We start from the raw sequence: 23771 nt of genomic DNA, 5'->3' as shown, positions 1-23771 counted from the left end.
CTTGTTTCTTTTTTTATTTTTTTGTTTTTGTTTTGTTTTGTTTTGTTTTAGCTTTTTAAAGTGTAAAGTTAGGTTGATTATTTGAGGTTTTTCGTGCTTCTTTTTTTTTTTTTTTTCCTTGCTTCTTTAAGTAGGCCTGTATTGCTGTACTTTCCTTTTCTGACTGCTTTTGCTGCATCCCGAATGTTTTGGACCACTCTGTTTTCATTATCATTATTTTATGTTTTTTTTAAAATTTCTTCTTTAATTTCCTTGATGATCTATTCATGCTTTAGTTGCAGCAGTTTAACCTCTATGTATTTACAGTCTTCCCAAATTTTTTCTTGTGATTGATTTCAAGTTTCACAGTGTTGTGATAGGAAAATATGCATGGTGTGATCCCATGTTGAGGGTATAAGTCTTAACAATTAGATCTTCTTGTTGAATAGTCCCCTTTATTATGAGATAGTACCCATCTTCATCTCTTGTTACAATCCTTGGTTTAAAATCTAATTTGTCTAATATAAATATTGTTTTTCTGCCCTTCTTTTGACATCAATTTGCATGGTAAATATTTCTCCATCTCCTCACTTTCAATTCTGCAGGTATCTTTAGATCTAAAATGAGTCTTTTGTAGGCAGTATATAGATGTTTTTTAATCTATTCTGTTACCCTATGTGTTTTGATTGGAACATTCATTCCATTTACATTCTGAGTCATTATTGATAGATATGAATTTTATTACCTGTTTTGTGTTGTTTCTGGAGATTTTCTCTGTTCCTTTCCAGTCTTTGTCACTTTTATTCTTTCTTTCCCAAAGAGTCTCCTTTAATATTTCTTGCAGGCATGGTTTAGTGGTCATGAATTCCTTTGGTTTTCATTTTTCTTGGAAATACATTATCTCTTCTTCTATTCTGAATAATAGCTTTGATGGATAGCATATTCTTGCCTGCAATTTTTCTCTTTCAGCACATCCAATATATCATGTCACTTTCTTCTGGCTTGTCAAGTTCCTTTTGGCAGATATGCTGCTAATCCCATTTGTCTTCCTTTGTAAATTAGGGACTCCTTTTGTCTTGTTGCTTTTACAATTTTCTTTTTTCTTAAAGAACTCCTTTAGGCATCATTTGTGACAACTGTATGATGATACTAATTTGGGAATATTGAAAAATTGATGTACGTAGACATAGAGAACAGATTCCTTCAATCACCAGAAGTATTATGAGGCATAATGGCTAAATAGGAACCAGAGATCACAATCATAATTCAAAGGTAGAGATGATTCAGCAGCCAGTAAATTTGTGTTAAGTCTGAGAATATTGAGTTAGAGCATTTTATATCTTACCTGACTATAAGCATCCTTTCTGGAAACTGATATAGACCTGAGTCTGAAGGTGGAAGTCAGATTAGCTCAGTTACGAAAAATGTAGAGTGGATAAGTGGTTGACCCTTGGTCTTTGCATATGCATATACTCACATTGCAAGTTTTGTGCATTTTATTTTTCTAGGTCATAGTTTTGGGAATCTGCCATGATTTGGGAATTTTTCAGCCTTTTTTTCTTTGAATATGCTTTCTGGTTCTTTTTCACTTTCCTGCTGAGGCTTTTTAAAATTATTTTTATTTATTTATGATAGTCACAGAGAGAGAGAGAGAGAGGCAGAGACACAGGCAGAGGGAGAAGCAGGCTCCATACACCGGGAGCCCGACGTGGGATTCGATTCCGGGTCTCCAGGATCGCTCCCTGGGCCAAAGGCAGCCGCTAAACCGCTGCGCCACCCATGAATCCCTCCTGCTGAGGCTTTTGAAATGCATATATTGATCCATGTGGTAGCATCCAATAAGTCCTTCATGTTTTCTCCACTATTTTTCATTCTTCTTTCATTTTGCTTTTCTGACTGAATAATTTTCGGTGTCCTTTAACCAAATTCAGTGATCCTATCTTTTGTTTGATCTTGTTTACTTTTGATTCCCTGATGAATTTTCCAGTTGAGTTGTTGTATTCTTCAGCTCCATGATTTCTGCTTAATACTTTTATAAAGAACCTATTTATTTCTTTGAGAGAGAGAGAATACAAGTGTTGAGGAGGGATAGAGGGAGAAGCAGACTCCTGCTGAGCAGGTAGGCTGACAGGGGGCTGGATCCCAGGGAGACAATTAGCCAACTGAGGCACTAATGTGCACCTGTTTAATATTAAGTTTTCTGTCTCTGTGTTGAAATTTTCCCTTGGTTTGTGTATTGTTCTCTGACTCCAATGAGTATCTTTATGACAGTTATTTTGAATTATCTATCAGTTAAATCACATCTTTTCATTTTATTAGTGTTAATTTGTGGAGATTTTTCTTATTCCTTTTTGTAAAGTATTTCAACTTGCCTTCATTTTCATAGACTCTCTGCATTGGTGTCTGCACATTAGACAAAACACTGATCTGTCCAAATATTCATGATCTTGCCTTGGACTCAAGAAAGTACCACCAATATGCTTGGTCAGAGACTCTGGAGGCCTCTCAAGTTTTTGCAGGTTAATCCTCTTTCTTTGTTCTTAGTTGTTCCTTCACTCCCACCCCCAAGCATCCATTGTGTTAAGTTGTGTCTGTGTTCTAAAATAAGCAACACTGAAGCCAATTCCTCAGCCAGCTCACAGATAATTTGTGCTATTGTACATGTGGTGTACATTTTTCCCTTCACCCAAGAGAAGCTGTAAGAAAGGAGTTTTCAATTGCTTGCTATATACTGAGCCAGTGGGAGGATTTCTGGTGACTTCCAGCCAAACCACCATCTCTTTTGTCTCTCACCCTGGGCAGCTAAGTATGCCATGTCTTATCTCTCCTCTGCTTTCTGACACAGACTATCTGGAAGCCAGTTTTCTGAATAGACCTAATAACAGTTGGGGCATTGGATACACGGTGTATTCTTGTCCTCCTCAGGGAGAAGCCAGGAACTGGGGAGTTTTGTCCCAGTTTGAAAGTGCTGTGCAAGGATAACTATGGGGATATAGAATTTTCTTGGCAGTTCCAATATGACTAGATTCATGTTTTAACTGGGGGCAGGATTACCGTAATTAGTATCTGGATTTCTTACAAAGGGAATAGGTACACAAAACGTTTGAATCAGTGTGTTCATTGTGGCTAGGAGGTTCTAAAGCTTCCTCTTCTGCTGTCTAGCTGAACAGGAAATGATAATTTCTTTTTGTCTCCTCCTTGAGAGATGCCCAATCCCTACAGTAGAGGGAAACCTTGAGTATAATTTTGAGTCCCTAAGGAATTAGAGATACATCATGGTCCTTTGTGTAAATAGATCCCCTCAATACCCTATTACACCAGAAACCATTCCCTGTGGAAGAGACTGAGTAAGCTTCTGCCCTGTTTATGACTGAGTACATTATATCATTCCACTCACCTTAAGTCTTCTGTGATTTACCAAGTGGCAAAAATGATAATAATCAAGGCTGTTTATTTCTGTGTGCTGCTTAAGAGGACTCAGAGTCAGAAGTTACTATCTGTGGTTCAGAAGGATTTCCAGGACACATAAGAATTACTTGTGGGCTACGTGCTCCTACGATCAAAACAAGCCAACCTTTGAGGACTAAATCTGCCGTTTCAGGACCACAGGGCTAATTCTGGTAAGGAAGGACCAAGGTGTTCTTGCCTAAAGAGGGTGAGTTTCTGAATTCCATTTATATTCATGTCTTCCTTTTGTGATGGAAGTCCAGGGATCTAAGATATGCCAGTTTCTTTCTAGGTTTTGCAGCCCTCGGACTTACCTGAAATTGGTAGAAGGACGTGTTTGAGGGGAGGGTGATGGTGCAGGGAAGGTTCAGAGACATTATTAGGTTCAAAGGATGCAATTTATCATTCAATTCCATGGACAGATCTCTCACTTTTGTACATTTATGGTTTTTACTCTGTGACATAGGGCAGTAGCTTAAACTTTCCTAGGTCCTTTAGGTTTGAGTTATAAAGAATGTTCTTCATTCCCACCACATCAAATCTAATCCCCATTAGAAGCCAGCACCAGTTTGCTGGGGTTGTTGCCTCCAATTTACTGGTTAGGGGAAGGGTCATGTGGTCAAAGAAATGAAATGAGAGAAGACGATTCTCTCTTGGTCCAATCTTCTCCCTTAACCTTTGGTTTTCACAACAATCCTGTTGGCATATGGAAGCACCGGCCTTCTTGCTGTGGGTAACGTTTTGAATGTCTTTGCTTATGCAGCTTATAAAGTCTCTAATGAGGGAATGCTCATATCACTAGATTCATGATAATAGTAAAGGGGATTCTGTGAGTCCAGGTTGGGCTAGTCTCAGATATTCCCAGAACAAACCCAACTCTTATGAGGAGATATGGTGGGAAAATTTGAATTGTTCTCTGTGTAACTTTTTCTTTTGTGCTCACAGATCCCTTTAGAGAAGAATGGCTCCTGGAAATGCTTCTCTTGTGACTGAATTCATTCTGGTGGGGCTCACAGACTTACCAGATCTCCAGCTCCCCCTGTTCTGCTTGTTTCTACTCATGTATGTGGTCACTGTGCTGGGAAATTTATGCTTGGTCACTCTAATCGGGCTGAATCCACACCTCCATACCCCCATGTACTTTTTCCTCTTCAATTTGTCCTTCATAGACCTCTTTTATTCATCTGTGTTTACTCCCAAAATGCTGATTCACTTCACATCTAAGAAGAATATTATCTCCTACAGGGGGTGCATGACCCAACTTTTCTTTTTCTGTTTTTTTGGTATTTCTGAAGCTTATGTGCTGACATCCATGGCCTATGATCGCTATGTGGCCATCTGTAACCCACTTTTGTATAATGTTGCCATGTCCCCTAATGTGTGTTCCCTCCTTATGCTTGGTTCATATTTGATGGCATTCTCAGGAGCCATGGCCCACACTGGATGCATGCTGAGACTGACCTTCTGTGATGCAAACACCATCAACCATTACTTGTGTGACATCCTCCCTCTGCTCCAGCTCTCCTGCACCAGCACGTATGTGAATGAGCTGGTGGTTTTCATTGTGGTGGGCATCAATGTGATTGTGCCTAGTGTCACCATCTTTGTGTCTTATGGTTTCATCCTCTCTAGCATCCTGAGCATCAGCTCCACTGAGGGCAGGTCCAAAGCCTTCAGCACCTGCAGTTCCCATGTAATTGCAGTTTCTCTCTTTTTTGGTTCAGGTGCATTTATGTATCTTAAACCATCTTCTGCTGGGTCTATGGATGAGGGGAAAATCTCCTCTGTCTTTTATACCAATGCGGTTCCCATGATGAACCCCCTCATTTACAGCTTGAGAAACAAAGACATTAAAATTGCTGTGAGAAATACTTTGAACAGGAGACAGTTTTGAGCAGAAAGAAATTCTCTCTGTGTAGTTTATTACACACAGGGAGATTCTGTGTGTAAATAAAGCACTTTGATTGGCTATCTTCCTATCTTTCCTAATACGGTAAAGGGAGAGTGAGTCTCATATTTTATTTTTAGTCTTTATAAAGTAGGTCCTATTCTGTTCCTCACCAATACCACAATATCATCCTCATCTTTTTGTTCTGCTTAGTAATAGCATTGGGTAAGAAACATATTGTCTTTTTCTTTTCCTGTTTTCATTTCGAACTTGTTTTTTCCTCTGGAACATGATGAATGGTCTTTAAAGTATTGAATTAAGTTACAGGAGGGTGACAATTCATTATTGAGGGTACTCTTATCTGCCACTTGTTATTAAAAAATGTATCAGGTACTCTATTCGTATTCTCATTTTTCCATCCTCCAATTGGCAAGAATATGTCTCCATTAAGGGCAGAGGTTGAAGATTCTATAATGACAATCAAGGGTAATCCATTTTGCATATGTAAACATCACATACCAAGAGTCTTTTCACAGACTTTTCTTTTTACCTTTGTATAGTCAAACCAACACATATCTGATCATCAAAATATATTTATTGTATGGATGGGAAAGTGAAACTTAGTATAGTTAGATTTACCTAAAATCACACAGCTTTTATTTTTTTTATTTTTATTTTTTATTTTTTTCACACAGCTTTTAAAGAAAAAGTTTAGACTAAGTTCTTAGCTTTCTGGTTCATGTCTATTACTCTATGTAGTCTATTTTGCTTTACTTTCTTCTTTTTTTATTTCAAGTTTTTATTTAAATTCCACTAGTTGATGTACAGTGTAATATTGGTTTCAGGTGTAGAATTTCATGATTTATCACTTACATAGAACACCCAGTGCTCATCACAACCAGTTCCCTCCTTAACCCCCATCACCCATTTAATGCATCTCCCCATCCCCTCCACTCCAGCAACCTTCAGTTACTTCTCTATTATCAAGAATCTGTTTTATGGTTTGCCTCTCTCACTTTCCCTACCCCCATATTCATTTGTTTTATTCCTTAAAATCCACCTATGAGTGAAATTATATGTTATTTCTCTTTCTCTGACTTATTTTGCTTAGCATAATATTATCTAGATCCATCCACATATTTGCAAATAGCAAGATTTCATTCCTTTTTATGGCGGGGTAATATTCCATTGTTCATATATATTACATCTTCTATATCTACATATATATTACATCTTCTTTAGTTGGTGGACTTTTGGCCCTTCCATAATTTGTCTCTTGTTGATAATGCTGCTATAAACATTGGTTGTATGTCTTCCTCTGAATCAGTATTTTTGTATTCTTTGGGTAAATACCTAATAGTACTATTGCTGGATTATAGGTTAGTTCTATTTTTGTCCTTTTGAGGAAATTCCATACTGTTTTCCAGAGTGGCTGCACCCGTTTGCATTCCTACCAACAGTGTAAGACAATTCCCCTTTCTCCATATACTCTCCAACATCTGCTGTTTCCTGTGTTGTTGATTTGATCCATTCTGACAGGTGTGTGGTGATATCTCACTGTAGATATGATTTGTATTACCCTGATGATGAGGGATGTTGAGCATCTTTTCATGTGTCTATTGTCCATCTGTTGTCTTCTTTGAAAAAAATGTCTATTCATGTCTTTTGCTCCTTTAAAAAAAAAGACTTTATATATTTATTCATGAGAGACACACAGAGAGAGGTAGAGACATAGGCAGAGGGAGAAGCAGACTCCTCATAGGGAGCCCAATGTAGGACTCAATCCCAGGACCCCGGGATCACGCCCTGAGCTGAAGGCAGATGCTCAACCACTGAGCCACCCAGGCGTCCCATCCTTTGTCCATTTTTAAACTGGGTTATTTGTTTTTATGCGTTTTGAGTTTGGTAAGTTCTTTATATATTTTGGATACTAACCCTATCGTATGTTAATTGCAAATATCTTCTCCCATTCTGAAGGTTGCCTTTTACTTGTGTTGATTGTTTCCTTTGCTGTGCAGAAGCCATTTATCTTAATGAAGTCCCAACAGTTCATTTTTGCTTTTGTCTCCCTTGCCTCAGGAGACATATCTTGTAAGAAGTTGCTATAGCTGTTGTCAAAGACATTACTACTTGTTCTCTAGGATTTTGATGGTTGCCTGTCTCTCATTTAGATATTTCATCCATTTTGACTTTTTTGTTTGTTTGTTTATGGTGTAAAAAAAATGGTAATGGTCCAGTTTCATTCTTTTGAATGTAGCTCTTTAGTTTTCCCAATATCATATTTTGAAAAGACTATTTTCTGTTTTTTTTTTTTTTTTTTTACCATTGAATATTCTTTCCTTCTTTGTCAAAGATTAGTTGACTATATAGCTGTGGGTCTATTTCTGTGTTCTTTATTGTGTTCCATGATCTATGTGTCTGTTCTTGTGCCCATACCATACTGTCTTGATCACTGCAGCTTTGCAATATAATTTGAAGTATGGAATTGTGATGCCTCCAGCTTTGGTTTTCTTTTTCAAGGTTGTTTTGGCTATTCAGAGTCTTTTTTGGTTCCATACAGATTTTAGGATTATTTGTTCTAGCTCTGTGTGAAATGCAGTTGTTAATTTGAGTGAGATTGCATTAAGTTTGAATTGCTTTCGGTAGCAAAAATAGATACAGACATTTTAACAGATGTTTTCTTCCAATCAATGAAGATTAAAATGTTTCTCCATTTCTTTGTGTCATCTTTAATTTCTTTCACCAGTGTTTTATAGTTTTCAGAATGCAGATGTTTTGCCTCCTTGGTTAGGTTTTTCCTATGTTATCTTATGGTTTATGGTGCAATTCTAAAGGGGATTGATTCCTTGATTTCTCTTCATGCTGCTTTCATTAATGGTATATAGAAAGGCAACAGATTTCTCTACATTGATTTTGTATCCTGCAACTTTAACCAAATTTATGTATCAGTTCTAGTAATTTTTTTTGTTGTCTGTGTGTATTCTTTATATAGTACTATGTCATCTGCAAATAGTGAAATCTTGACTTCTTCCTTGCAAGTTTAGATGTCTTTTATTTTTGTTGTCTTATTGCTGTGGCTAGGAGTTCCAGTAAGTACTATGTTAAATAACAGTGGTGAGAGTGGACAGCCTGTCTTGTTCTTGACCCTAGAATTTTCTTTACTATTTTCATGAATCCAGTGACATGAATATTTCCTCATTAGTCTTTATAAGCTGCATTCAAAACTTCACCCACAGCGAGAAAGCCAGTGCTTCCATCTGCTAACAAGACTGCTGTAAAACCCAAAGGTTAAGTGAGAAGATTGAAATTAAGCTAGAAATCAATCACAGAATAAAAACAGGACAATGCACAAATTTGTGGATATTAAGCAACACTCTTTTAAAGAAACCAATGGATCAAAGAAGACAGCACAATGGAATTTGGGGAATATTTACATATGAGTGAGAACAAAGCCACAACATAGCAAAACACATGAGATGCAGAAAAAGCTGTGGCATGGGGGAAATTTATAGCTATGCGTGCATAGCTATAAATATATAAAGATATATATATATATATATATATACTGCCCCCCTCAGTGCCTGTCACCCACTTACCCCCTCCCCCCTCCCACCTCCCTTTCCACTATCCCTATTTCATTTCTCAGAGTTAGGAGCCTCTCATGTGCTGTAACCCTCACTGATATTTCCCACTCATTTTCTCTCCTTTCCCCTTTAATCCCTTTCACTATTTTTTATATTCCCCAAATGAATGAGACCATATAATGTTTGTCCTTCTCCGATTGACTTATTTCACTCAGCATCTCAAACTGATGACCTTATTTATGTCACAACTTAATAAAGTAAGAAGATGAAAATAAGCACATATGTAACAGGAAAAAGGAAATAAAGACTAGAGCAGAAATAAATAAAATAAAGAATAGAAAAACTATAGAGAAAATTAATAAGGCCAAAAGTTGGTTTATTGGAAAAATCAACAAAAATGACAAGACTTTAGCTAAATGGACTAAGGAAAAAAAGATTCAAATTAATCACTTCAGAACAAGATACTATTGACAAGACAACATGATCATGAGCATTTCCTGACTCAATAAATGAAACGAATAAAAATAAATAAAAAGAATAAAATGCCTACCTTATTTCTGTGTGAAAAGGGTTTTCACCCCTCCTCAGCTTTCAGTTCTATACGACATTTCCCCCTATTCCATAATTGGTAGCTACAATTTGTTGGAGGGACTGAGATAAGTTGAACATTATTTTTTTTTTCTCATTTCCTTGACTTTTTGTATCTCTAAAGCAAGTTAAAAAATGCAGAGTGGAACTATCATAGTTGCTTGGTTATAGAGTCTCCAAGGGAGCTATGGCTTATATTTGAGCCAATTTCAATTTAAATAATTTTTATTGGAGTTTGATTTGCCAACATATAGCATATTACCCAGTACTTATCCCGTCAAGTGCCCCCCTCAGTGCCTGTCACCCAGTTACCCCCTCCCCCCTCCCACCTCCCTTTCCACTATCCCTATTTCATTTCTCAGAGTTAGGAGCCTCTCATGTGCTGTCACCCTCACTGATATTTCCCACTCATTTTCTCTCCTTTCCCCTTTAATCCCTTTCACTATTTTTTATATTCCCCAAATGAATGAGACCATATAATGTTTGTCCTCCGATTGACTTATTTCACTCAGCATAATACCCTCCAGTTCCATCCATGTTGAAGCAAATGGTGGGTATTTGTCGTTTCTAATGGCTGAATAATAGTCCATTGTATACATAGACCACGGCTTCTTTATCCATTCATCTTTCGATGGGCACCGAGGCTCCTTCAATTTAAATAATTTATGATAAAAGGACATTGCAGAAGAAGTTTTTCAGAATGGACCAAGTATATCCACTAACATCACACAGCTGTACCTCACACTTATACTGTGGATTTGTGCTAAAATCCTAGCCCAACAATCAAGTATATTGAAGTACTTAATGGACATTTGATAGCATTAAGGCATTTTCATATTAATTTAGGTGTAAAGTAATGTTGTTATTAGAATTTTAATAAATATTTATATTTTGGAAATACATTCTAAAATATGATATCTCCATTCTTCCCCAGAGGAACTCCACTGAAGAGAGGGTTAAGTAATGGTGGTAGAGATAAACAGGGTTGGCTATGAGTTGATAATTTTTGAAACTTGGTGATGGGTTATGCATAGCAAATTGTAATATGCTCTCAACTTTTGTAGATATATGACAGTTTTCTTGGAATGTTAAAAAGTTTAAAAATGTCAAAGAAAAAAATTCAGAAATAAAAGTAGGGATGTTACTACCACTTGTACTGAAATGAAAAGGATTGTAATAAATGAGTATATGCCAACAAATTGGATAACCTAGACAAAATTGATAAACTCCTGGAAATTCAAAGCCTACCATAACTAAATCATGAAGAAATAGAAAATCTGAGTAGATCTATGACTAGTAAGGATATTGAATCAGTAATTAAAAATATCCCAGGAAAATAAAGTCCTGGACCTCATGGCTTCACTGGTCAATTCTTCAAAATATTTGAGGAAGAACTAACACCAATCCATCTTAAGCTTTTTCAAAAATTGAAGAATATGAGACACTTCCTAACTCAGTCTTTGAGTCTACCATTACCCTGATACCCAAGCCAAATAGACACTGCAAGAAATCTATAAACCAATATACTTCATGAACATCAATGCAAATATCCTCAACAAAACACTAGCAAATCCATTTCAGCAGCATGTTTAAAGATTTATACACCACGATTTTTCCTACAATATAAGGGTGGTTCAACATATAAAAATCAATAAAAAAAAATCAATCAAAGTAACACACCACATTAATAAAATGAAGAAAACACACACATACACACAATTCATGTCAATTGATTTTTAAAAAGCATGGGACCAAAATCAACATTCTTTCATGATAAAAAATTTTCAACATTTTCAACAGACTAAGAGTAGAAGGAAACTACCTCAAGAGAATAAGGAAAAGCTGTACTTGAAAAACCCAAAGAGAGACAGAACATGAGAGACTCCTAACTCTGGGAAATGAACAAGGGGTGGTGGAAAGGGAGGGGGGCTGTGGGTGGGGGTGACTCAGTGACAGGCACTGAGGAGGACACTTGACGGGATGAGCACTGGTTGTTATACTATATGTTGGCAAATTGAACATCAATAAAAACAAATATAAAAAATAAATATAAGATAAATAGAGAGGCCAATGGTATATATTAGAAAATACAGATATAACCTTTTGCATAAAATTGGAGATTTTCTTGAATATGACACCAAAAACAAAGGCAAAAGAAACAAAGATAGGTAAGTGAGATAACATCAGATAAAAAATTTCTTTAAGGACACCCAGGTGGCTGATTTGGTTAAGCATTTGCCTGCAGCTGAGGTCATGATATCAGGGTTCAAGGATTGATCCCCATGTTGAGCTCTCTGCTTAGGGAGTCTGCTTCTCCTTATCTTTGCTCCTCTACTCTCTTTCTCTCTCTCTCTGAAATAAGTAAATAAAATTTCTTTTTAAAAAAGCTTCTTTAGAGCAAAGGAAATAATCAGCAAAATGAAAAAGCAACCTATGGATTGGATGGAAGTGTCCGTAGCCATATATCTGATAAAAGGTTATATCCAAAATATGTAAGGAACACTTGAAACTCAATAGTAACAACAATACAAAGCAAATAACTTTATTTAAAAATGGGCAAATGACCTGAATACATATTTCTCCAAAGAAAACTTGGAAGTGCCCAACAAGTATATGAAAAGATGCTCAATATCACTGATCACCAGGGAAATGCAAATGCAAACCCTAATGAGATATCACCTCATGTCTGTTACAATGTCCATTATAAAAAAGACAATAGATAAGCATTGTTGAGTTTGTGGAGAACAGGGAATCCTTGTACGTGTTGGTCAAGGTGCATAAGGTTTCCTTTTTTTTTTTTTTTTTTTTGCATATTTTTTAAAAATTTTATTTTATTTTATTTTTTTATTTTATTTTATTTTTTTTATTGGTGTTCAATTTACTAACATACAGAATAACCCCCAGTGCCCGTCACCCATTCACTCCCACCCCCCGCCCTCCTCCCCTTCTACAACCCCTAGTTCGTTTCCCAGAGTTAGCAGTCTTTATGTTCTGTCTCCCTTTCTGATATTTCCCACACATTTCTTCTCCCTTCCCTTATATTCCCTTTATGCAAGATGAATAAGTTCTGGAGATCTAATGTACACTGATGTCACTATAGTTAACAGCACTTTGTTGCATACTTTAAAATTTTGGTATTTGCTCAGAGTTGTCTTAAATATTCTCCCAAACACAAAAGAAGAATTCTCCCACAAAGAAGAAGAAGAAGAAGAAAGAAGAAGAAGAAGAAGAAGAAGAAGAAGAAGAAGAAGAAGAAGAAGAAAAAGAAAGAAAGAAAGAAAGAAGAAAGAAAGAAAGAAGAAAGAAAGAAAGAAAGAAAGAAAGAAAGAAAGAAAGAAAGAAATGACTACATAAAGTGATAGATATTTTGATTTATTTGATTGTGGCAATTATTTGAGTCTTTACACTTATAAAACCAAGTCATATATCTTAAATATATGAAATTGTTATTTTTCAATTATATCCTGTAAAGAAGAGGACAAAAGAAAAAAATAACTTTGACTCAGTTTCTTCTTTAGTTTTACTAAGGCTGAATCATAGTTTTAAGGCAGATTTTTGACAAACTTTCAGTTGTCCAAGTTAATTGGAGAACAATTGAAAGTTCTTGGGTTAGAGAATGACAGATATGTGCTTTCAGAGCTCATTCTAGCAGCAGTGTGGCTGGTTAAATGAAAGGATGTACGTGAAGATTTTAGAAAATAGTTAGGAGCCACTACAGGTTAGTATTAGAGTTAAGTTAAAACCTAAAAACTGCCTGAATTTGTATGGTGGTGGCTGAGCAAAAGGAATGGAAGCCGTTGCCCCTACTGGTTGTAGACTCTATTGCTTAGCATGTGGGATTTGTGGAAAATATTCTGAAGGTTTGCAACCAGAGTATAGTATTATTTTCAGAAATATTTGAGTTCTTACTATGTATGCTGTATTATATACATACATATGTGTATATTGTACATCATATGCTTAACTAATAAGACAAAAAATGGTGTTTATTCTTACAGAAGCTATAATTTTTGGAGAACAGATGAATTAAAGGAGAAGATGTCTGATGAGTGTGATGATGGAGGATCTCTTGGAATTTATATAAATGACAACTGGAATTAGTCGACTATCATGGGACAGGTACTGTTCAAGCCATTTTGGTTACATTTTATCATTTAATCAACATAACAACTCAATGAAAAGTCGGGTTTTGTTTTTGTTTTGATTTTTACATTCTATTTTACAAAGATACCAGAGGACAAGAAAAGTAATTTGGCCCTGGTATTATTAGTAAGACTGAAGGTAGGATTCATACACACATTCTCTAACTGCACAGCTCCATTTATTTTGTGTGTGTGTGATGAGAAGAAATAGATGACCTCAGTTACTGAAATGTTATACAAGTCCCAGCAGAATGGTCAGGTACAAATATCCAGTAGATGTTTAGAAGTAAAAACTTCAGGGATGCCTGGGTGACTCAGTTAAGTGTCTAACTTTGGCTCAGCTCATGAACTCAAGGTCCTGGGATTGAGCCCTGCATTGGGCTACTTGCTCAGCAGGGAGTCTGCTTCTTCCTCTTCCTCTGCTGCTCCCCTACTCATGTTCATTCTCTCTCTCTCTCTCTCTCAGATAAATAAATAAAACCTTAAAAAAATAAAAACTTTAGAAGAATACATGGCATTAAAATTATTTTAGAGATATCTCAGGAAAGAGACAATAGACATTAGATTCTCCCTCTTGAAAACTTCAAGATAAAGAAATAGAGAGGGGATGAGGCAAGATGGCAAAAGAGTGGTGGTGGGGGGAGGTCCTTGTTTTATCTGGTCCTTTTCATTTAGCTAGATAACTAATCAAATCATCCTGAACACCTGTGAATTCAACCTGAGATGGAAGAAAAGAATGACTGGATTTATAAAAATAGAAAAGTGACCACTTTTTGCAAGGTAGGAGTGAAGTGAAGAGAAATAGAGGGTATATATTGGAAGATAAATGGCACAGGGGGGGAGCCTTTGTAAGCCAGCTTCCAGAAAGTGATAGGAGGAAGAGTCCCAGGTGGGATAGTGGGGTCTCAGGATCCCCAGATTCACAGAAAGAACAGAGGTGCCTAAGTTGGCAGAGTTCCCAAGCCTCGGAGCAGGGAATCTGGTTTAAGTCAGTGAGCCCTGAGAGGGGGCTTTCAGCTGGATTCACCCATAAACTGCAAACGAGGCGGGATGGGGGACTGCTTTCCATGTACGTCCCTACAAAAGATTAGAACACAGCATCCGTCCATCTTCCTCTGGGAGAGTCGGAGTGGGTGCACTGTTGACTGGGCAAATACTCTCCATGCCAGGGCCCTGCAATGGACAGAAATGGAGCAACCCTTGCTTTCTCCAGAAGGGGTGGAGTGGGTGTGCAAAGGAGCAGGCAAATGCTCTCCCTGCTGGGGCCCTGCAAATTGCACAAATCAGCGTCATTCTGTCTTCCCATGGGAGGATCAGAGTGGGAAGGCACCATAGGAGTCTGTAGAGTTTGGAACACATTGGGATCTTTCAACTCTGGAGCTGGAGATCGGGGCGTGGCCATTTTAATTTTCACACTCTAAAGAGGCCTAGAAGGCTCCAAGGAAACAGTCTCAGGTGCAAATGGTTTACACTGAGCCTGGTCCCCTGGGAAGGGATGGTGCAACTCCACTCTCTACTCAGGAGCAGACACCCAAGAATCAGCACAGCAGGCCCTTCCCCAGAAGACCAGCGAGAAGAACAGGTGAACAGCAAGTTTACTGACCAAACAGGATTACAGAACTCCAGTGCTAGGGGAGGATGGTATTCAGAACTTGAGTTTTTTTTTCTTATGATTTGTTTATCTTTCAGTTTAAAATTTTCCATTTTTTTCTTTTTTGTATTTCAACTAGTTACTTATTTTATTAGCTCTTTGATTTTAAGTCTTTTTATAACTTTCATTTTTTTACAATTACATTTTATAGATATATTCTTAATTTTTGGCTTCCTTTCCCTGTATTCAATTTTATTTTTGTATATATATTTGTTCTTTTTTTTTTTAAATAATTTTGGAATTTAGTGTCTTCTAAAACAGAGACCAAAATACACTCAGGACCAAGTGGATCACCCTCTTTTGTCCACTCTATGAGATTATATTCTCCCTCCTCCTTTCCTCCCCCTTTATTTCCTTTTTGTTTTTGTTTTTGTTTTGTTTGTCTTTGTCTTTTTCTTCACTTTTCTGTTTTCTGATCTCTTAAAATTTGTCTAGTGTGTATTTTGCTTGGGTCATTTGATATTATTGATTCTGTTCACTTGTTCATCAATACTTCTCTGGACAAAATGACTAGAAGGAGGAATTCACAACAGAAGAAAGAACCAGAGGTAGTACTTTCTGCCACAGATCTAATCAATATGCATTTAAGTAAGATATCAGAGATGGAATTAAAGATAATTATAATTACTAGTTGAGCTTGAAAAAAAGCATAAAAGACTAGAGAATCTTGTGGTGCAGAAATGAGAACTAATTAGGCTGAAATTAAAAATACTCTGAGATGCCATCTAAATTGGATTCTCTAACACCACAGTAAATGAGGGAGAAGATAGAATAAGTAATATAGAAGACAAGTTGATGGAAAGGAAGGAAGCTCAGAAAAAGAGAGATAAACAACTAATAGCCCCTGAGGAGAGGCTCTGAGAGATCAGTGATGCCATGAAAAGAACCCACATCAGAATTGGAGTGCCTGAGTGTGTGTGTGTGGTGGGGAGGGGCAGAGGTATTTTTGAGCAAATCATAGCTGAAAACTTCCCTAAGCTGGGGGAAAAAAAAAAAGCATTCATATCCAAGAGGTAGAGAGAACCCCTCTCAAAACCAATTAACAATAGATCAACAACCTGACATATAATAGTGAAGCTTGCAAATTTCAGAGATAAAGAGAATTTCATGAGAACAGCTCAAGACAAGAGATTCTTAACATACAAAGAGAGAAATATTGGATTGACAGCAGACCTCTCAGAGAGACCCAGCAGGCCAGAAAAGGGCTGGCATGATATATTCAGGGTACTAAATGAGAAAAAGATGTAGCCAAGAATACTTTATCCAGGAAGGCTGTCATTCAGAATGGAAGGAGAGGTAAAGAGCTTCCAGGACAGACAGAAACTGAAAGAATATGTGACCACCAAGCCAGTCCTGCAAGATGTATTAAAGAGGATCCTGTAAGTAAAGAGGAAGCCCAAGAGTAATATAGTCCAGAAAGAAACAGAGACCATCTACAAAAACAAGGACTGTACAGGTAATACAATGGCACTAAATTAATATCTTTCAATAGTTACTCTGAGTGCAAATGCTCCAATTAAAAGACACAGGGTATTAGATTATATAAAAGAACAAGACCCATCCATATCCTGTCTACTAGACACTCATTTTAGGCCTAAAAACACCTTAGACTGAAAATGCAGGGTGGCGAGAGGTGGAGAGTCATTTGCCATGCAAATGGACCTCAAAAAAAAGCTGGGGGTAGCAATTCTCATGACAGATTAATTAGATTTTAAACTAAAGACTGTAGTAAGCATGGAGATACACTATATAATATCTAAAGGGTCTATCCAACAATAAGATCTAACAATTGTAAAAATTTATGCTCCTAATTTGGGAGCAGCCAATTACATCAACCAATTAATCACCAAAGTAAAGAAACACATAGATAATCATACATTAATAGTAGGGGACTTCAGCACCCCATTCATGGCAATGGACAGATCATTGAAGCAGAAGATCAACAAAGAAACAACTGCTTTGAATGATACACTGGACCAGATGTACTTCACAGATATATACAGAGCATTCTGATCTAATGCAGCAGAATATGCACTCTTCTTGACTGTACATGAAACTTTCTTCAGAATAGATAATATCCTGAGTCAGAAATCAGGTCTCAACCAATACCAAAAGATTGGGATTATTCTCTACAAATTTTCAGACCACAATGCTTTGAGATTTGAACTTAATCATATGAGGCAATTAGAAGGAACTCAAAAGTATGGAAGTTAAATAGCATTCTACTAAAGAATGAATTGGTCAACCAGGAGATTAAAGAAGAATTAAGAAGATTCATGCGTAAAGACTGCTAACTCTGGGAAACGAACTAGGGGTGGTAGAAGAGGAGGAGGGCGGGGGGTGGGAGTGAATGGGTGATGGGCACTGGGGGTTATTCTGTATGTTGGTAAATTGAACACCAATAAAAAATAAATTAAAAAAAATTTAATGCACTCCCAATTAAAATGCCCACATATTTCTTTTCATAAAAAAAAGAAGATTCGTGCAAACTAATGAAAATGAAAGCACTAACTGCTCAAACCTTTGAGATACAGCAAAGTCAGTCCTAAGAGGGAAGTACATTTCAATATAGGCCTTTCTAAAAAAATTAGAAAAATCTTAAATACACAAGCTAAACTTATACCTAAAGGAGCTGGAGAAAGAACAGCAAATAAATCTTAAACCAAGCAGAAGAGAAAAATAAAGATTTGAGCAGAAATTAATGAAATGGAAACAAGAAGAACAGTAGAACAGATCAGTGCAGGGATGCCTAGGTGGCTCAGTGGCTAAGCATCTGCCTTCAGCTCAGGGCATGATCCCAGAGTTCCGGGATTGAGTCCCACATCAGGCTCCCTTCAAGGAGCCTGCTTCTCCCTCTGCCTATGTCTCTGGCTCTCTCATGAATAAATAAATAAAATCTTTACCAAAAAAACCAAAAAACCCCAAAAAACAAAAAACAGACCAGTGCAACTAGGAGCTTGATTTTTGAAAGAACTAAGATAGATATACTCCCTAGCCAGACTTATTAAAAAGAAAAGAGAAAGGTCCCAAATTAATAAAATAATGACTGAAAGAGGAGAGATTAAGATGAACACCAAGGAAATACAAATGATTTTAAGAACATATAATGAGCAGCTGTCTGCCAACAATTCAGGCAATCTGGAATAAATGGATGCATTCCTGAAAACTTATAAACTACCAAAACTGAAACAGGAAGAAATGGAAAACCTGAGCAGACCCATAACCAGCAAGGAAATTGAAGCAGTAATCAGAAAACTCCCAACAAACAGGAACCCAGGGACAGATGGCTTCCCAGGGGACTTCTTCTAAATTTTTAAAGGAGAAATAATGCCAATTCTACTGAAGCAGTTTAAAAAGGTAGAAGTGGAAGAAAAACTTCAAATCTTATTCTATGAGGCCAACATTACCTTGGTCCCAAAACCAGATAAAGATCCCATCAAAAAAGGAGAATTACAGACTAATAACCCTGATGAACACACATGTCAAAATACCAAGATACTAGCCAACAGCATCCAATTACATTAAATCCAAATACATTAAAAGGATTATTCACCATGACCAGTGGGATTTATTCCTGGGATGCAAAGGTGGTTCAACATTCACAAGTCAATTACAAGTCATTCACAGTCATTGTGATAGATCACATTGATAAAAGAAAGGACAAGAACCATATGATCCTCTCAGTAGACACAGAAAGGTCATTTGACAAATACAGCATCCTTTCTTGTTGAAACTCTTCAATAGGGATAGAGGAAACATACCTCAATATCCTAAAGGCCATCTATGAAAAGCCCATGGCAAATATCATTCTCAATGGGGAAAAACTGAGAGCTTTTCCCTTTAAGGTCAGAAACATGACAGGGATGCTAACTCTTATAACTGTTGTTCATCATAGTACTAAAAATCCTAGCCTCAGCAATCAGACAACAAAAAGAAATAAAATGTATTCAAATTGGCAAAGAAATCAGATTCTCACTCTTTGCAGATGACATGATACTGTATGTGGAGAACTTAAAAGACTCCACCCCAAAATTGCTAGGACTCATAAAACAATTCGGCAATGTGGCAGGATACAAAATCAATGCATAGAAATCAGTTGCATTTCTATACACTAACAATGAGACTGAAGTAAGAGAAACTAAGTAGTCAGTCCCACTTAACAATTTCACCAAAACCCGTAAGATATCTAGGAATAAACCTAACCAAATAGGTAAAGGATCTGTACTCTAAAAACTACAGAACACTTTGAAAGAAATTGAGGAAGACACAAAGAAATGGAAAAACATTCCATGGTCACAAATTAAAAGAACAAATATTGTGAAAATGCCCATACTACCAAGAGCAATCTATAGATTCAATGCAATCTCTATCAAAATACCATAAACATTTTTAACAGAGTTGGAACAAATAACCCTATGATTTGTATAGAACCAGAAAGACCCCAAATAGCCAAGGAATGCTGAAAAAGAAAACTAGAGCCGGTGGCCTCACAATGCCTGACTGCAAGCTATTCTAAAAAACTGCGATCATCAAGACAGCATGGTATGGCACAAAATCAGACACATAAATCACTGGAATAGAATAGAAAACCTAGAAATGGACCCTTAATTCTATGGTCAACTACTCTTCAACAAAGAAGGAAAGAATATCTAATGGAAAAAGACAGTCTCTTCAATAAATGGTGCTGAGAAAATTGGGCAGATATATGCAGAAGAATGAAACTAGACCATTCTCTTACACTATACACAAAGAGAAACTCAAAATTGATGAAAGACCTAAATGTGAGACAAGAATCCATCAACATCCTAGAGGAGAATACAGGCAGCAATCTCTTTGAGCTCAGCCGCAGCAACTTCTTGCCGGACATATCTCAAGAGCCAAGGGAAACCAAAGCAAAAATGAACTACTGGGACTTCAAGATAAAAGCCTTCTGCATAACAAAGCAAACAGTCAACAAAACTGAAAGGCAACCTATGGAATGGGAGAAGATATTTGCAAATGTCATATCAGATAAAGGGCTAGTATCCAAGATCTATAAAGAACTTTACAAATTCAACATCTAAAAAACAAAGAATCCAGTCAATAAATGGGCAGAAGACATGAACCAACATTTCTCCAAAGAAGACATATAAATGGCCAACTGACACATGAAAAAAAAATGCTCCACATTGCTTGTCATCAGGGAAATACAAATCAAAAGTATGATGAGCTATAACCTCACACGTGCCAGAATGGATAAAATCAACAATACAGGAAACAGCAGATGTTGGTGAGTATGTGGAGAAAGGGGAATTGTCTTACACTGTTGGTGGGAATGCAAACTGGTACAGCCACTCTGGAAAACAGTATGGTGGTTCCTCAAGATGTTAAAAATAGAGCTACCCTACAACCCAAAGATGTAGTGAAATGAAGGGGCACTTGCACCCCAATGTTTATGGTAGCAATGTCCACAATAGCCAAGCTGTGGAATGAGCTGAGATGTCCTTCAATAGATGAATGGATAAAGAAGATGTGGCATTATACAGTGAAATATTATTCAGCCATCAGAAAGGATGAACACCCACCATTTATAATGATGTGGTTGGAACTGGAGGGTACTATTATAAATGAAATAAGTCAATCAGAAAGACAACTATGTGGATTCACTCATATGCAGAATATAAGAAATAGTACAGTGGACCATAAGGGAAGGAGGGGAAACTGAATGGGAAACAATCAGAGAGGGAGACAGACAAACCATGAGAGACTCTGAACTCAGGGCAACAAACTGAGGGTTGCTGAAGGGGAGGTCAGTGGGAGAATGGAGTAACTGGGTGATGGGAATTAAGGAGAGCAGACAATATGTTGAGCCCTGGATGTTATATGCAACTGATGAATTATTGAAAACTAGATTTGAAATAATGATGTACTATATGTTGGCTAATTGAATTTAAATAGAAGAAAAAAATTAAAAAAGAAAGAAAAGACATAAAGAATCCTGAATACAGAATCTTTGCAGAATATTTTCCATTTAAGATATGGGAATAAAGAGGGAAATAAACAGTATAATAAATTTCCCTTCAGAGATGAAGAAGACAAGGAAAATGGAGTTCATTTTTGGCTCTGTCTTGGGAGATGGACTATCCATACAGTGATGAGAAAACTTGAGTAAATTTAGAGTCTCCAAGGAACTAAAGACAGATGCACAGTCTAGAGTGTAAATACAGTCCTATTATTTCTTTTACACACAGGAATAATCCCAAGGGGAAGAGACTGAGCAGGCTTCTACTGTGTTTATAAGCAGGTGCTTATAAATCATCTGTATCTTAGAAGTGGCAAATAAGATAAAAATAAAGACTGTTTTCCTCTGTTGCATGAGAGAACCCAATGTCATAATCAGAAATTATGACCTGTAGTTTGGAAAGATTTCTAGGGCATATCTGAAATTAAGTGTATGCTACATCCTTTTGGAATCAAAGGGACTAAAGGCCTCAGAACCTGAAATAACCATTCCAGGACTGCAGGGGTAAAGAGCAATGATAAGGAAGCACTGAGATATTCTGGGCAAAGGAGGGTGAGTTCTTGAATTCCACTTATATGAATGTCCCTCTTGTGAGTTGGAAATCCAGAGACCAAAGATATGTAACTTTCTTTTTCATTTTGTGCAGTTCGGAGATTCAGGTGAGCAAGAATCTGTTCAAGGGGAGATCAGGGGATATTCAGAGACTTAAGGGGCACAGGGATACAGTATCTCTGTCAGAAAGTTCCCTTTCCATGGATGGAGCTCTCACTCTTTTTGATTTATGGCTTTTATTCTGTGACGTGAGTCAGTAACTTAACCTGTCCTAGACCCTGGTCGCTTAGTTTTCTAATATACACACAGTTCTTGTCCCCATCATACCAAGTCTAATGTGCATTAGAGACCAGCGCCAGATTGGAGTGACTCTGCTTCCAATTTTACTTGATGGGAGGTTTAAGTGAAGGAGGAAATGGTGAGTCCAGGGAAGGACAGTTGTGCTTTGGTCCATCCTTCTCCCTTCTTCCTTGGTTTCTCAAACAGTCCTGTTTGCATGTGGCAGGACTGGACTTTCCTCTTTAGGCTAAATTGTGATGCCCTTTTCTCTATTTAGATTGTAAACTTCTAATAAAGGGGAAGGTAGTGTTTCTCAGTATCATGATAGGATAAATGACGATATTCTGTGTCCAGATTTCGTTAGTCTCAGACCTCAGGTATTCTCAGTGTATATCCCCTCTTGTAGGATGAAATATTGTGGGAAGAGCTGGCTTTTTCTCTAATGAAATCCTTTTTTTCCCCCTGTGCTCACAGATCCCCTTGGAGAAGAATGGCTCCTACAAACTCCTCTTTTGTGACTGAATTCATTCTGGCAGGCCTCACAGACTTACCAGATCTCCAGCTCCCCCTGTTCTGCTTGTTTCTACTCATGTATGTGGTCACTGTGCTGGGAAATTTGGGCTTGATCATTCTAATCAGGCTGAATTCACACCTCCACACTCCCATGTACTTTTTCCTCTTCAATTTGTCCTTCATAGACTTCTGTTATTCTTCTGTGTTTACACCCAAAATGCTGATTCACTTCACATCTAAGAAGAATATGATCTCCTACAGGGGGTGCATGACCCAGCTTTACTTTTTCTGTTTTTTGGTTATTTCTGAATGCTATGTGCTGACATCCATGGCCTATGATCGCTATGTGGCCATCTGTAACCCACTTTTGTATAATGTTGCCATGTCCCCTAATGTGTGTTCCCTCCTTATGCTTGGTTCATATTTGATGGCATTCTCAGGTGCCAAGGCCCACACTGGATGCATGCTGAGACTGACCTTTTGTGATGCAAACACCATCAACCATTACTTGTGTGACATCCTCCCTCTGCTCCAGCTCTCCTGCACCAGCACGTATGTGAATGAGCTGGTGGTTTTCATTGTGGTGGGCGTCAACATCATTGTGCCCACTGTCACCATCTTTGTGTCTTATGGTTTCATCCTCTCTAGCATCCTGCGCATCAGCTCCACTGAAGGCAGATCCAAAGCTTTCAGCACCTGCAGTTCCCACATAATTGCAGTTTCTCTCTTTTTTGGTTCAGGTGCATTTATGTATCTTAAACCATCTTCTGCTAGGTCTATGGATGAGGGGAAAATCTCCTCTGTCTTTTATACCAATGTGGTTCCCTTGATGAACCCTTTCATTTATAGCTTGAGAAACAAAGACATTAAACTTGCTCTGAGAAAAATCCAGAGTAGGAGAGTGTTTTGATCAGAACCTCTGTCTTTGTATGTAGTTTTAGAACTAGTATATTCTGTTTCTTTCATCAGAATAGTTTAGGTGGGAGTGTTCATATCCTATGTCTTTATTACCATGGTGAAGGAAATTTGAATCTTCTGTCAATTTACTTTCTTTTTTTTTGGAGCTGAGTAATATATACTTTATTGATGATACATGACAAGGTAGGGCACCCTAATTTCTTCCCCACTTCAGACATTCTGAGTTAGA

At 37.3% G+C, this 23771-nt stretch overlaps 2 protein-coding genes across 2 annotated transcripts; both read left to right on the top strand.

Moving 5' to 3' along the window:
- Positions 1-4387: 4387 nt before the first annotated feature.
- Positions 4388-5320, top strand: LOC144305887 (olfactory receptor 8B3-like). The gene has a single exon (XM_077885022.1). It carries the CDS (start codon positions 4388-4390, stop codon positions 5318-5320), a length of 933 nt encoding a protein of 310 aa, XP_077741148.1.
- Positions 5321-22601: 17281 nt separating this feature from the next.
- LOC144305880 (olfactory receptor 8B3-like) lies at positions 22602-23534 on the top strand. The gene has a single exon (XM_077885008.1). The coding sequence runs from the start codon at positions 22602-22604 to the stop codon at positions 23532-23534; it is 933 nt and encodes a 310-aa protein (XP_077741134.1).
- Positions 23535-23771: the final 237 nt, after the last annotated feature.

This window comes from Canis aureus, chromosome 3, assembly GCF_053574225.1.
Source record: "Canis aureus isolate CA01 chromosome 3, VMU_Caureus_v.1.0, whole genome shotgun sequence".
Lineage (NCBI taxonomy): Eukaryota > Metazoa > Chordata > Mammalia > Carnivora > Canidae > Canis > Canis aureus.
This window is presented reverse-complemented; position numbering and strand designations above follow the sequence as displayed.

Bases quoted from the DNA above. Each gene is read 5' to 3' on its own strand.
- LOC144305887 (XM_077885022.1), top strand. From the start codon at position 4,388: ATGGCTCCTGGAAATGCTTCTCTTGTGACTGAATTCATTCTGGTGGGG.
- LOC144305880 (XM_077885008.1), top strand. From the start codon at position 22,602: ATGGCTCCTACAAACTCCTCTTTTGTGACTGAATTCATTCTGGCAGGC.